This window comes from Salminus brasiliensis, chromosome 1 (assembly GCF_030463535.1).
Source record: "Salminus brasiliensis chromosome 1, fSalBra1.hap2, whole genome shotgun sequence".
Lineage (NCBI taxonomy): Eukaryota > Metazoa > Chordata > Actinopteri > Characiformes > Bryconidae > Salminus > Salminus brasiliensis.
This window is the reverse complement of record NC_132878.1, coordinates 78,253,191-78,268,790: the sequence shown is the minus strand read 5'-3', so window position 1 is coordinate 78,268,790 and position 15,600 is coordinate 78,253,191. Positions and strand designations below refer to the sequence as shown.

At 42.2% G+C, this 15,600-nt stretch overlaps 2 protein-coding genes across 3 annotated transcripts in view; one reads left to right on the top strand and one right to left on the bottom strand.

The window, feature by feature from the left end:
• The window catches only part of pola1 (polymerase (DNA directed), alpha 1), a 62,367-nt gene extending 60,684 nt beyond the window's left edge, over nt 1-1,683 (top strand). For both annotated transcript variants that reach the window (XM_072689925.1, XM_072689916.1), the window contains exon 37: nt 692-1,683. In XM_072689925.1, coding sequence (XP_072546026.1) covers nt 692-831 — 140 coding nt within the window. In that variant the 3' untranslated portion in view covers nt 832-1,683. The remainder of the gene's footprint in view (nt 1-691) is intronic.
• A 4,133-nt stretch (nt 1,684-5,816) lies between these two features.
• On the bottom strand, nt 5,817-14,736 carry arxa (aristaless related homeobox a). Its single transcript, XM_072658092.1, has 5 exons — nt 14,365-14,736; nt 10,754-11,336; nt 9,357-9,402; nt 7,455-7,780; nt 5,817-6,769 (listed from the first exon to the last, which is right to left on the bottom strand). The coding sequence occupies exons 1-5, from the start codon at nt 14,540-14,542 to the stop codon at nt 6,499-6,501; spliced, it is 1,404 nt and encodes a 467-aa protein (XP_072514193.1). The 5' UTR covers nt 14,543-14,736; the 3' UTR covers nt 5,817-6,498.
• Nucleotides 14,737-15,600: the final 864 nt, after the last annotated feature.

The window sequence follows — 15,600 nt, the reverse complement described above, 5'->3', positions numbered from 1 at the left end:
CAGTCAGCAGATTAATTCATTAAGAAGAAAAACCATTAACTGAAATCAAAACGTGCCACCTCCTGTGCAGCTTTCTTAATTATTTAGAATAAGAATTCATACTGTGATACTGTAAGCCAGGATACTGTCTAAGATGAGTATCAGACTGTGAAAATCTCATACCGTCACAACCGTAGTCCATATTGGCATATGATTGCTTGAAACTTTCAGCATCAGACACCAGACAACTGATTTGCACTCTGGAAAAGTGTAAGTACATGTTTTGGTGATACTGGGGTCAACAGATACATACATGAAAAATGGCAAATCTTCATCTACCCACAAGTCCCTTGTCAATGAGGTTGGAGACATTTATAAAAGTAAAGAATTTTGGGTTTATGTTCAATTCTAGTGTGCTAGTTTTTAGAGAGATTCTTCGCTCTAGTGTGTACAAAAGAACCACACTACTAGTGTGAAGACAGCTTCATGTGGTCCAAATAAACATTTTTTGCCATTTTATGACTGCTCATTATCTGCGTTTGGCATAGAGGTAGGATTAGCATGCTGGGAGGACTGGGTGCTTATCTGGACCACAAATATTAAAACAGAGCCTCAGTTTTAGACTATTGACTAACACAGGTTTATCCCCAGTGCTTTTGCTGTTCTGCTTCAACAACACTGTCTTTAATAAACTCCTTTATTCTGTCCACAGAGAAGTTCAGGAATGGCTGGAATAAGGAGAGAGATGTGTATAAGAAAATAAAGGGGGTGGTGGATCGCGTCCTGACTTCCAGCAGCTACTCCGAGGTCAACCTGGCAAAGCTCTTCCAGACCTTCACCTCACTGAAGTAGCAACGTTCTGTATGGATGAGGTGGGACAGTTGAACCTTGTGGCTCATCCACAGATGGAGAATTTGTTTTCTCCTGTGTTTGTTTGCTCTGGAGTGGACCCATGATTATTATTATTTTTTTTTTTTTAAAGACAGTGTATATAAGAATTTTGTAATGTACTGAATGCTGTTTCCCAGTTGTTGCACCCCCCAACCCCCCCCCAACACTTAAATTTCTGACTGCTTGTAAGCTCATTGTTTGCGTCGCTGTCCACAGTACTGCTTTTGTGTGAGGATGGTGTGGTGTGAATTAAGGTCAGAGGTGACAATAGATGATGACTGCGCTACGTGTGACCATCAGACCCTGCCTTGATTGACCACCGGCTCCCATTCTGACCCATGTCTCTCATCTCGTCCATTTATCCTCTAATCGATCTCTGTTTGGTGGCAGAACGGGCAAGAAGTGGGCCTAAAGACCTTTTGACGACACCGTCGCCACCACCCTTGCAAACCCCCCCCCTAATTCCACTACACTCAGAGGCAAGATTTTGGAGGTAACAATCAGGGGTAATAACTTCTCACCACCACCACTGGTCCTTGACAGCGTGGCAATTAGCCAATGATACAGACTTGGCCAGTGATTTTTGCCGATTGGACATCCATTTGAGCTGTGCCTTGCACTTATGGTCGGCCGGTTAGTCATTGCTTTGCGATCGGTGTTACCAGTTTTACATTTTTGCCTCTACTTCTTACTTTTGTTGTACTTGATGGTTGCAGGCTTCTCTCTGTCTATCTTAGACCTTGTTCTTGATCGTAGCTGTGCTTGGAGTGGCCTAATGAAGTGTTTTTTGTACTGAAATTGAAATAAAGCGATACAAAGGATCCACAGGCTTCCTTCCATCTTTGTGTTTTACCATTTCCAGTAGACACTGGGCTGGCTGAATAAATAAATAAACAAACAAACAAACACAAATAAAGCAGCCAGCCAACCTGGTGTCTGCTCTCTACCAAGGCATGTAAAGAAAGGGGGAGGCTGAAGGCTGCTGTGTTGGAGCCTGTGTTAAAACCACCTCACTCCTGCTTGTTCCGGGTGTTTATAATGACAGGTGAACGATGACTTTTTTTTTTTTCTGTCTTTTTTTTTTCCTCTCCTTTCTTTCCATCTCTCCCTCACCCCCCCCCCCCCCCTCTCTCTCTCTCTCTTTACACCATTTCATCACTGCAAATGCCAATTTCCATAAATACCGTGCTTGAAAAATCACTTTAGACGACAGCCACTAATGGCACCGACCTAAGAGACTGTACACTTTAAAGAGTGGCTTTATGCCCCGGGTTTAGCCCGGACTATGATCGACAGCGTTTGTGTGGAGGCCTGCGTTGCCAATGAAGTAAATTTATATTTATTATTATATCACATCTGCTGCGCCGAGTAAAATACTTTAACTGAGGGAGCAGATAGCGCTGACTGACTGAATGGCTCTCTCTCTCTCTCTCTCTCTCTCTCTCTCTTTTTATATCGCACTTTACAAGATTAAGTCATCAATGCATGGTCTCAAGTTTCAATGAGGCATTCCTCAGACTCGGGCTAAAGCATTATCGTGCCAGCAGAGGCTTGTTTTCAAACTGGGCCGCTCAATGGCGTCGAGGCTTTGCATTCATTCCGCCCGCTAAGCTAATAAGACCGATTCGTTTTTGTTAGGCTATGCTAAGCTTTATTGCCTCCCTCTCTCTCTCTCACTTTCTTCTCTTTTTTTTTTTTCTTCTCTCTTCCCCCTTAAAAAACCAGAATAGTGGTGTTGAGCAAAGCGGTGGACAAGGTTCCCTTTGATGAGGGGAATTAGTGCTCCATTCTCTCGCCATTATTCATGGCACTGCGGAATATGTAAGTGGTCGTGGGTGTCAAAAGGAAAGCGGCTCCCATTGCAAAGCGCCCCCCCTCCTCCTTGTTTGCGTGAATGGCGGGCTATGAGATGATAAACCGCTTAATACACCGGGCTAATTGGATGAGGGGTAAAAGAGACGGGGGGAATTAAGGCACGGCGAAAAGGGGCCGGAGTGCCACTAGGCCGCCATTCAGACCCCCTTTTCCCCCCTTCTTCTTCCAACCGGTGTTTTCAACTCTGCAGCTCCAGAAAAGGAGAGAGCAACTCCTCATCAGAGCTGGTGCTAAACCCCACGGTCGGGACGGACCCAGCCGCGACTCACAGCCACTCTTTACAATCAAGCCTAAACAAGAAAGTAGCTGATGGATTTGGCCTGATTTATAGCCTTGATGCAGTTCGTCTAGTTTTTAATTCGTGCCTGGTGCTCAATGGTGTCCATATCTGAAGTGTTGCACGTGCTTTTTGGTCAATTTACATAAAATGTATTTGCAGAGTCACGTGACTTTTAAACGACTTCAAAAATAAAACTGCATGATAAACCTATGAAAATTGTACCTAATTAACTAACGAAAAAATAGCACTTTTATATGTTTATTTAAAGTCTATAGGTAAAATGTATGCGCTCTTTACTGAACTTTAAAAAAATAAAAAAAATAAAAGGCTGCTCTGTAATTTTCACCTCGGACTTAAGTCTTCATAGAAGTCTTAAGGCATTAGCTTTGTCAGCTGTCATGAGAGGTTACTCCTGACAGGTGTCGTGGACCCTTATAGAGCCCTCACTAAAGTGTTCTCGCTTCACACGAACAAGTTAACATGCTAAGTTTAGTTGTCCCATGAAAGGGTTAACGGGCTTTATTCCTCACTGTACACACAGACCGCCATTTAGTGTCACATCTGTGAGTTCAGATATTGTAGGCAGCTCATACACGCCCTTCAGCATGAATGCTAGTCATTTTATTCCATTTCCCTCTAAAAGGACACGTGTATTAGTGTGTTTTAAGTCTTTGCTCATTTAGAACGAGGACTGTAAAAGACCCTGATTTGCCCTCTTCATTTACTTACGGCCTGTAGCAGGAAACGGGCTTTTGGCTGCTATTGGCTTAAATCTAAAATAATTTATAAAAAAAAAAAGAAAAAAAAAGAAAGAAAGAAAACCACGACTAAAGGATTAAAGAACGAGTTTCTGCTCTGACTGGATCAACCTATGTCGTTTAATCATGCGAGAAAGAGGGAGAGAGAGAGAGAGAGGGGGGGGCAAAATAAAAGTGGCCCAAAGTACTTGAGGAGAATTCCCCAGATATTAGAAGTAAATTGGGTTGCCATTCATTAATAATGCTCACAATAAGATTAGCGACTTGCGGAAAATCTCCACTAAAACCCACCCTAGAAGTGTGTGGGCTCTGCTCCAGGTGCCTCTCTGGAGCTAAAACCCGCCACTGAGGGGGAAAATGGGCTTTCTCCTTTTCGCTTAATGCTGCTTTGAGCATGTTCTTGTCATGCGCGGCGTGGCACATGTTTAATATGGGACTTGGCACAAGTCTGGAGGGGGTCCTTAGTGCACGATATTGGCGAGAATAAATTATGCGAAGAGTTAGAAACTGCTCCAGCTGGAGAGAGAGAGAGAGAGAGAGAGAGAGAGAGAGAGAGAGACCCCCCTCCCCAATCATCTTCTCGCTTTATTTCCATTTCCACTGATCCTGCTTGTTTGTGGCGTCGAAATGAGTGGGATTAGCCGGGTGTAAAACAAGGAAAGAGAAAATCTTTTCACCGGCGCTAAAGCAATAAAAAGAGGGAAAATTAATCCCAGAGGTAATTTCACGCGATTTGCCTCGGCACCATGGACGGGTCAAACGGGGGAAAATGACTGGGGCTGAAAGGAGCATTGAGTGCAGTAATGGCACCGCGGCTCGGGAGATCCAGCCGAGAGGATTTAGGGGGAGTTGGAGGAGAAGAAGGAGGAGGAGGAGGAGGAGGAGGAGGAATTAAATCAGGGCTTGGAGAGAGAGAAAGACATTCTGATCAACTGGTTGTTACTTCATTAATGAGAAAGGCCCCTGCCTCGACTTAGCCGGCATTACAGATGTTAAGTTGAGTTTAGCTGTGAAGCTCCTCCGCCGTGTTTTGTTAGAAGCAGCGCGGCTAATGGCGCACAAACCGACTCCTTCCTCTCAGGAAGACACGATATTTCACAAAGCAAACACATCTCGACCGTTATCCTCTGGGCTGATTTCTCAACGAAATACTGCATCGCTCGAAACGACCTCACAAAATATATCCCATTTTCGCACGGGGAAAAACACCAAGAAATGAAAGCTAAAATAATATATATATATTTTTTTAATTATTACTATTATTATTTTTTAATAAATAATGAATTTTTTGCAAACTAAGCAAATATTCTGGCGTTTCAATTCATGTTTACATTTAAACGACAAAACCCCGTATGTTGATTTATATTGCTAACGAATAAACGTATAAACGTAATTAATTATTATTTTTTATTGTATCCTAGTTTGGGGCGAAATTAAGTAGTTTGTTTAATAGTTATAAAATATTAAATAATTTTAATACCAACACATACTTAACATAAAAAAAATATTGTGACAATTTGCCATTTTAACTGTAGTGTTTGCTGCTGCTGCACATTGTACACATTTTCTAATTATAAAATCGTATTTATTGTCATTTGTTTTTATAAAATAAAAGCTTGAATGTACATATATTATTACTAGAGAACCTGAAATGAGACTAGTCATAAAACACATTACACATCTGACATTTTTCTCCTTTCTGATTTTTAGTTTTAGTTCCAGTCCCACCCCCCATTTTAGTAAAATAAAAGCTGGAGCTTACATAGACTTTTTCACCAGATCCATTTATTCATCTTTTATCTGGCTAGGTCAGAAAGCCAGACAGCTCACTCACTGGACAGTGAAGTGTCCTGCCCTGCCTCTCACTGTCCACAGGGAGACATAAATAATCATCTAAAAACCTAAGATCTCATAAAATCAACATAAGTTGAATTCTACTTGAAAACATTCATACAATACTACATCAAGAGAATCTTTTCAAAATGTTTCAAATGTACATGTTTTTTCCCCTTACCCCCCCCCCCCCCCCCAATCTTAATTTTTACAGTGCTATATATGTACAAATAGGCTACTCTTCACAAATCAGTGAACAAGCTATGGTTTCGATCTGCACTCCTCATTAAATGTCCTTTTAAAAAACAAAAATAAATTTTGTTAACTGTCCCCTAAACAGCATACTCAACAGAAGGGATGAGCAAACTGTAAATGAACACTGAGGAGTGATCGGATGAGTGGATGACTTTGGAGGGGGGTGAGGGGGTCAGTAACAGTGGGAGTCGGCAGGTTTATGGCAGTTCCCTTTGGCATATTGACCCCTCCTCTGGTGCGACACTGGAACCGGGTCAGGAAGAGCTGATATGCTCTGAGTGTCTTATATAAATTGTCCCTATTTTGTGTGGTAGCTTCACCAGGCCTGCTTCCTGGCTTTAAAAAATGAACAGAAAAGATGACAGACTGGCTTTACTAAAGTACAACCTCACTGGCATGCCCTTTGGCAGCATAGCTACATTGGAGACTATGGGGTTTGTGGTTTATGAGCATGCCAAGTGGATGGAGACCAAAGAAGGATGTCCAGTGAGGGGAGAGGGGTGGCACTGCTGTGACAGCGCAACGTCACGACTCCAGTGCCTGGGACAGCCGGCCATCGTGCCACTTGCTGCGTGGATTTGGTCGTGCTTTTTCGGTAAGGGCTTGCATCTTTCAGGAGCGGAGGGTTCAGCACACCTCCTTCCCTGTGGCACTGGTGGGCAGGATGTTTAGCTGGGTCAGCTGAGCCGAGTGTTCTTTTGCTTTGAGACGAAGAGCAGCGATGCTGGAGGCCCGGCGGTCAGCGGCCGTGGAGGAGGAGGAGTTGGAGGATGAAGAGGAGGAAGGGTCTGGCAGCCCAGCGGGGGGCTGAACCGGACCTTCAACTGTGGGAGCAGTTTGGCGCAAGAGAGCGGCAGCCGTGGAAGCGCTGGTCAGAGGACCCATGCTGGAGAAAAGTCTGAGCAAAGATGGACAGGAAAAAGGACATGGTTAGCTCAGGTTCTACGCCACAGGGTCTTATGTAGTGTCTATATAGACCGTGTGTGCATACTTTTAGAATGAGCAGATATGGCAAGAATCAAGACTGTTGAGAAAGAGGGTACTTTGGAGATCTACCCTCCTGCAATGTTTCCTTACAACTTCTAAAGTTAATAAAGGCCTTCAGGAGTATTCTCCTAAAGCTTCCTAAATGGTTCAGGACTTGACCATTGAGTTCTAGGAACTTTTAAATGTCATACTTGTTAAACAATCTCATTTATAAATAAGACTATGAAAAATCATCAATGGAAAGGAGACCTTTAGGGAGGTTTTCTTTATCTTTTTCTATAGCTTTCATAGAATCTGAATCTGGTGTGGAACGAAGCCCTCTAGAATTGTAAATGTCCAGAGTTAGGTACCATTGGACTAGTAGAAACATCATACGTACATTCATTACTCCAATCAGCCTACACCCAACAAACTCTACACAATAAGGTTCTCAAAGGAGGCTCCATCAAACACACAAATGCACATACTGTCAGGGTTAGCAGCTACGATATCCAGAATAGGACTATTGCCCAAGAAGCTAACTGGACCTTATTATTCGCTGTTGGTTAAGAGTTAAGGTAACATAATGGTGAGTATTTTTCATGACGGCAACCTACCTGCCAAAGGTGGGTCCGATGAAGGCTGGATGTCGGAACATAGCAGTACCCAGGAAGGTGCCCAAGCCCAGGGGCGTAGCTGGAGGGAGGGCAGAGCTGTTGTGTGGAGGCGCTAAACCTGGAAAAGCTGCAGCGGCGGCAGCGGCGGCCGTCCAGGCAGACTCCAGGGCGGGATGTGGGTGAGGTGGGAATGGGCCTCCCTCCAGGTAGTGGCTCAGGGGATGTGCTGCAGCCAGGGGTCCAGGAAAAGGTAGACCTGGAGGATGAGTCTGAACTCCTGCCTTCTCCCGTTTCCTCCATTTCGCCCTGCGGTTCTGGAACCACACCTGTAGACGGAGCATAGGATGCGATTAAAGGACTGGATTACAACGAGCATCCAACAGGAGACAATGTTCAAACTTCAGTTGCTGCCGATGGAATCACTGAAACATTGCTCAATCGAGCATCTTCTTAGATGCGCCGTAAAACGAGGGGCAATTTGAGGACATGAATTTCACATCGTATTGTTTGCAGTGTAGGCTCTCTCGCGGTATCCTTGTTGGTTCAATTTGTATTCTGTATGACACTCCGCATGCTTGTCTGAGCATGAGCTTGACACTTAAGTCCATGTGCAATATTTGGGTCGCTTTAATGAGGTGACAAATAGGCGGAAAGTCAAGGGTAATTACATGACCCCTAGACCCACTCGCTTATGGTCTGTTAGCCTAACTTTTGCTAATTAAAATCTGGTTTGGGCCGCCTAAAAACAGGGTGGAGTGTGGTAATTAAGAGCCTTGTTAACAAAGGATTTCGGAAGAACAGCTCAACAGAGGTCCAATAACAATTAATGCGCTTTAAATGAAATTCCTCCAAATGCAAGTGACTCTGAAAGGGGTATTTAACTTTCCCACGGCTGCCACCGCCACCTATGCTTCCTTGCGCTCGCGGAATCTTTCAGGTTGGCCAGGGTGGCGTTGGCAGGGTCTACATACAGGCTCTCATAGTGAGGACAGTGTCAACAGCGGAACGGTGACCCTGGTGGCACCCCCCTCCTTTCATTCATCGCCACAACCACCACCACAATCTCTGGCTCTTTTGCATCACAGGGCCTCTGGGGAATTTATGAGTTTTTATCACCTCCTGATCGAGCCCATTAAGTGATTTGTTCCTTCCCAGTCCCAAACAGACATCTGTTGTTTTATGTTGGCAATAACCCTCCAGAGCTGCCATGTGTTTGTCCTGTCTCTTTGGTTATAGGAGCTGGGCTTGATCATGCAGGCCATGCTTTGAATAGAGGAGAGGAGGAGGAGGAGGTGGTGGTGGTAATGGGGGTGGATTGGGGGGGTGAGGGGAGGGGGGGGGGTGACAAACACCTTTAATAGTCTCTCACTCCGTTCCAAGTGCAAAGCATCGGATCAATGCTGGTCTATTGCAATCACAAAATGGGAAATCAAATAGCATTATCCCCCCCCCCAACCCCCCCCCCTCTCTCTCTTCATCACATACCCCCCCCCCCCTCCCCCCCGCTCAGGCGATGAGAATTCAAACAGCATTTTCTCCGCGCTGTGAGCGTGTTTGCTCTCCGCTAAGTGCGCTTTTATGAAGCGCGGTCGCGCGCGTAATTGCCGTTAAAATGTCCGCTCGATTGGACGCAACAACTTTCGATAACAGGAAAGATCTGGCCGTGACGCATACGACGTCGTTTAACAAAGTTAAAGACCCCAAAGACGGACACCCTCCAAATGAAATTAAAACATGCAGCCATTAGCAGAACCCGGGAAGCTTGCTCTTGCGCTTGCACGTGCAGCTTAACAGCGGCAGCTCACCTGCAACTGAAACCTGGATTCGGATGAAATTTGTTCTGAACAACAGAGTGGGAGCTTCTCCTTTAGATTACAACAGATCAAAACCAGCGTCTCTCACCTGCACACGCGCTTCTGTTAGATCCAGGCGCATCGCGAGCTCCTCTCTGCAACAACAAACAGCACGCGACACCGGGTTACACACACACACACACACACACACAGACCTGTAGGTGCATGCACAAACCTGCACACCCACTTTAACAACGAAATCAGCTCCGAACGGAACGAGGCACAGATTATATTTTAAGCGTTTTCATTACTGTTATTTTACAGTAACGGCTCTTGTCTGTAGGCTGAGCACCCAGCATAATAATGGCTGCAGCACTGCTGAGCATTTCTGACTAATGCACGAGGGCAAATTGATGGCAGTTATTTACTACGACAGAAATAAAAGCCTGATGATCGAACAGGCTGAAAACGCCGTGTTTGTATCGCCTCCCCCACTGAGCCGAGCCTCTGATATTTATCTCCAATATTCACTTCAGACAAATATAATGAGAATAATATGAGGAGCTCAACGGAAATAAATACCGGACAAAAATATGGGATGGATTTTGAAGTCGAGCAAATTTTCTAAATTATTACATTTATTAAATCATATTTTTTAAAAATATTGTAAAATATCTTCTTATTGTTTCTACTGTTCCCTCAAATACTACCGCTGTATAATAACTACAATAACTACAGTAACGACAACAAAACTACAACAATAAAAATAATCTAATTCTAATAATAGCCACAACAACAACAACAATAATAATAATACATATTAAAATGATATTACATTGTATTAAACACAGATAAAGAGATTATATATACTATAGACTATATCCGTTATAGCTGAAATTCTTAACGTGAAACAATCATACCCAGAACAGTCAATATTATAATTGATATAGTTATATATCTTCATATATTAATATTTGAATACTATTTATAAATCTTGAGAAATATGGGTTTATCATTTTAATAAACGCAAATAGTAAACAGAAAGACAGCTTGTCTCTGAACCGTTGCTTCAGCTTTATGAATAACACATATTACTAATATTTATAATAAAAAAACGCGTTTTTTATTTTTGCATTATGTTACATACACTTCCTACTTTTTTATATATATATATATTATTCTTATGTCATTATTATTTGTATTACTCTACTAGCCCTTACTACGATTTTACGTCTTTTGAAAATATTATCACAGAAAATAAAATATCAGTTTTTGATTGTAAAATGTTGCAATTAATAATAAATAATAAATAAATATATATATATATATATATTGTTTTTGCATTATTATATTTATTTTATCTAATCTATTTTTCTCTTACGATGTATAAGTAATATTGTTTATTAACTTATAACCTAAAATACCCCCAGCCCTATCATGTCCGCAAGTACCCCCCCCCCACCTTCCCAATTCAAAGCTCCATCCCCCCCGCCCCTCCTCGTGTACCTGGTGAACACGTCTGGGTAGTGGGTCTTCTGGAAGGCCCTCTCGAGCTCCTCGAGCTGGTAGCTCGTGAACGTGGTTCTGTATCTCCTCTGCTTGCGCTTGAGCACGCCTTCCTCAGAGTCGCTCCCAGCGGACAGGCACGCGCTGTCCTCCCCGTCTTTGGCGTCTCCGTCTCCGTGGCCGCTCTCCTCGTCCTTCGGCGAAGGCAGCAGGCCGGGCTCTGCGCCGACCACCACCGACGCCCCCGCCGCGGCTGCACCGGCTCCGACCGCCTCGTCTCTTGCGCCTTCCTCCTCTTCCTCCTCCTCGAACTTGAGCGCGCTCAGCTCGCCCAGGTCGTGCGACTCCTCCGCGGGGCCAAACGGCAGCGCGTGCTCCCTGTAAGACTTGCTGCGGCTGATGCTGACCGGCGGCGCGTGGCTGATCTTCAGCCCCTCGCAGCTCGGCTCCAGCAGCCGCTCGCGGTCGCTCTTCTCACTGGGCTCGAGGAAGCCCCGACCAGGGTCCACGTATTTGCCCCCGGGGCCGTAGAGTCGCCGCAGTTTGGGGGGCAGGTGCACATCCGAGTTTTCTTTAGCACACACTGGAGAAGAGGATATAAACGAAGGGGAACACAGTTAGAAAAAAACACAAAACCCAGAAAAGTAGCAGTAAATACTAAATCATAAAAATATTATCCACTAAAACCTACAGTTTAATGTTTACTATTTAAATCCAATGCTGTAGGACTAAATGCACACCACCAGTGAATTCAACAGTGTAGAAGTAAGTACACACTATAAAGCTGAATTCAACTATGAACTGTAAAATGTGTAAAAAAGTAAATAAACATTGTATGGTTGAATCCAGTGCTGCAGGACTAAATCAACACCACGATTAGAGACGAAACCCTATAGGGATATAGTGAAATCGTGTAGATAAAAGAGTGAATAAACACTGCACGAGAGAATCAGTAAATTCAGCCCTGTAATAAGGAATAAACACCATGTGAGTGAATGCGCTCTAAATGTGTTTGTAACATTGTTAAAATTAACTCAACCCTGTGAGACTAAATAAACACTGTGAATCTGAACTCAACCCTGTGAGACTAAATAAACACTGTAAATCTGAACTCAACCCTGTGAGACTATATAAATACTGTAAATCTGAACTCAACCCTGTAAAACTGAACTCAACCCTGAGACTATATAAATACTGTAAATCTGAACTCAACCCTGTAAAACTGAACTCAACCCTGAGACTATATAAATACTGTAAATCTGAACTCAACCCTGTAAAACTGAACTCAACCCTGAGACTATATAAATACTGTAAAACTGAACTCAACCCTGTGAGACTATATAAATACTGTAAAACTGAACTCAACCCTGTAAAACTGAACTCAACCCTGAGACTATATAAATACTGTAAAACTGAACTCAACACTGTGAGACTATATAAATACTGTAAAACTGAACTCAACACTGTGAGACTATATAAATACTATAAATCTGAACTCAACCCTGTGAGACTATATAAATACTGTAAAACTGAACTCAACCCTGTAAAACTGAACTCAACCCTGAGACTATATAAATACTGTAAAAATGAACTCAACCCTGTAAAACTGAACTCAACCCTGTGAGACTATATAAATACTGTAAAATTAAACTCAATCCTGTGAGACTATATAAATACTGTAAAACTGAACTCAACCCTGTAAAACTGAACTCAACCCTGTAAAACTAAACTCAACCCTGTGAGACTATATAAATACTGCAGGGCTGAATTTAAAACTGCACTATAACACTAAAGCACTGTAGAACTTAATAAACCCTGTAAATCTGAACTCAACACAAGTGAACTCAACCCTATGAGATTAAATAACACTACTGGGCCGAATAAACACTGTGAATCTGAACGCAACCCTGTGAGACTAAATAAACACTGTAAATCTGAACTAAACCCTGTGAGACTATGTAAACACTGTAAAACTGAACTCAACCCTGTGAGACTATGTAAACACTGTAAAACTGAACTCAACCCTGTGAGACTAAATAAACACTGTAAATCTGAACTAAACCCTGTGAGACTATGTAAACACTGTAAAACTGAACTCAACCCTGTAAATCTGAACTCAACCCTGTGAGACTATATAAATACTGTAAAACTGAACTCAGCCCTGTAAAACTGAACTCAACCCTGTGAGACTAAATAAACACTGTAAAACTGAACTCAACCCTGTGAGACTAAATAAATACTGTAAAACTGAACTCAACACTGTGAGACTATATAAATACTGTAAAACTGAACTCAACACTGTGAGACTATATAAATACTGTAAAACTGAACTCAACCCTGTGAGACTAAATAAACACTGTAAATCTGAACTCAACACTGTGAGACTAAATAAATACTGTAAATCTGAACTCAACACTGTGAGACTATATAAATACTGTAAAACTGAACTCAACACTGTGAGACTATATAAATACTGTAAAACTGAACTCAACCCTGTGAGACTAAATAAATACTGTAAATCTGAACTCAACACTGTGAGACTATATAAATACTGTAAAACTGAACTCAACCCTGTGAGACTATATAAATGCTGTAAAACTGAACTCAACACTGTGAGACTATATAAATACTGTAAAACTGAACTCAACCCTGTGAGACTATATAAATACTGTAAAACTGAACTCAACACTGTGAGACTAAATAAATACTGTAAAACTGAACTTAACCCTGTGAGACTAAATAAATACTGTAAAACTGAACTCAACCCTGTGAGACTATATAAATACTGTAAAACTGAACTCAACCCTGTGAGACTAAATAAATACTGTAAAACTGAACTCAACCCTGTGAGACTAAATAAATACTGTAAAACTGAACTTAACCCTGTGAGACTAAATAAATACTGTAAAACTGAACTCAACCCTGTGAGACTAAATAAATACTGTAAAACTGAACTTAACCCTGTGAGACTAAATAAATACTGTAAAACTGAACTCAACCCTGTGAGACTAAATAAATACTGTAAAACTGAACTTAACCCTGTGAGACTAAATAAATACTGTAAAACTGAACTCAACCCTGTGAGACTAAATAAATACTGTAAAACTGAACTCAACCCTGAGACTATATAAATACTGTAAAACTGAACTCAACCCTGAGACTATATAAATACTGTAAAACTGAACTCAACCCTGAGACTATATAAATACTGTAAATCTGAACTCCATTCTCTGAAAAACGTAAGTAGTTACGGAGGAATGGCAAACTTTGGCAGGTGCACAGAAACTCTCCAGCGTTGAGGTAAACACACACACACACACACTGTGTTTAAGTCGTGTTTAGACTGGAGTGTTTCGGAGAACTTTTGCGTGTAGCAGTAGTAGAATGTGCACATTAGTCGCCTGAAGAAAGTCGTGTAGAAATCGCTCACACACGGACACAAACAGAGCTGAGTTTTTTTGGTCACAGTCAGTGGAGAGCACCACCTGTCAGCACTGAGAGTGTGTGTGTGTGTGTGTGTTGTTTCTGCACGGTCCCGCTGTGTGTGTGTGCGTGTGTGTGTTAGGCTGTGGGAGAGATCTTCCCGTGCATGTCGCGCTCGTGCTGCTTACCGTCCATGGCGTGCTCGTGCTCCGCTGCTCTGGGGAAACTCTGCGCGCTCAGCAGTCTCACTTTGCACGGGCTCCTTCTGCCCAGTATGCTGTCGATGCAGTAGGAGGAGAGCACTGGGGGAGACTTGCTCTTACAGTCGCCGCGCTCGCGCGCCTCGTCCTCCAGCTGACTGCTCATGTTCTCTCTCTCTTTTTTTATAAATAAAGTTTTTTTCAGTTCTCTAGAGGAAAGCGAGCGGTCGTGCTCTCCTTATCTCCTCTCTCTTTCTCTCTCTCTCTCTCTCCCTCTCTCTTTCTCTCTCCCTCTTACTCTCTCCGTCTCGCGCTCTCTTGCTCTCTCTCTTTCCCTCGCCTCTGTTGCCTTTTTCCCGGCGCGCGCTCTACTGTCACACTCTGCTCTCTGCGCTCTGCTGCATTGACGTGCAGCGACAATCTGATTGGCTCCCAGAGGGAGGGGGGGGGGAGAAGAGGGGGATCTTTATTTTTCCATTAAAGTTGAGCGCGCGCAGTGTGGATGGATTAATGAAGCAAAAGAGGCAAGAGCTGCAAGAGCAGATCACAACACATAAAGAACAGAGAGCAGAAGAGCCGGAGGATAACGAGTTACACTGAACACTGTTCTACTGCTGCTACTGATCTCTGCTGAAGGCTTAGACTAAGAGATCTCTATTTCTGTAATTATATTTCAATGAATCACAACAACAACAACAACAATAATAACAACAATAATAATAATAATAGTAATAATTAAAGAAATAATGTAAGATTAAAAATATAAAGAAGAAGTAGAGGTAAAAGAATACAAACAAGATGAAAAAACTGTAAATATATAATAATAATAATAATAACAATTACAATAATAATAAAACAAAGAATTTACATAAAACGTGCATTAAAATAAAGAAAAATAACAATATAATATTATAGGTAATATTAAAATACTACTACTAATAACAGTAGAATAACAGAAGTAGAATAGGAGGGACTGGCGGTGGAAGTTAAGGAGGGAGATTTAAAAAATCGCATAAAACACAATAAGTGCACAAAAAAACTGAAACAACAACAACAATAATAATAATGCTAAAAAAAGAAGAACGGAAAGGACTGTAGGTGGAGGTGCAGAAGGAGAATAAATAAATGCAATACACTAAAATACATAAATAAAATTAAAATAAATGAGCCCCCAAAATAATAACATTAGAAATAATATATAAATAATAATAATAATAATAATAA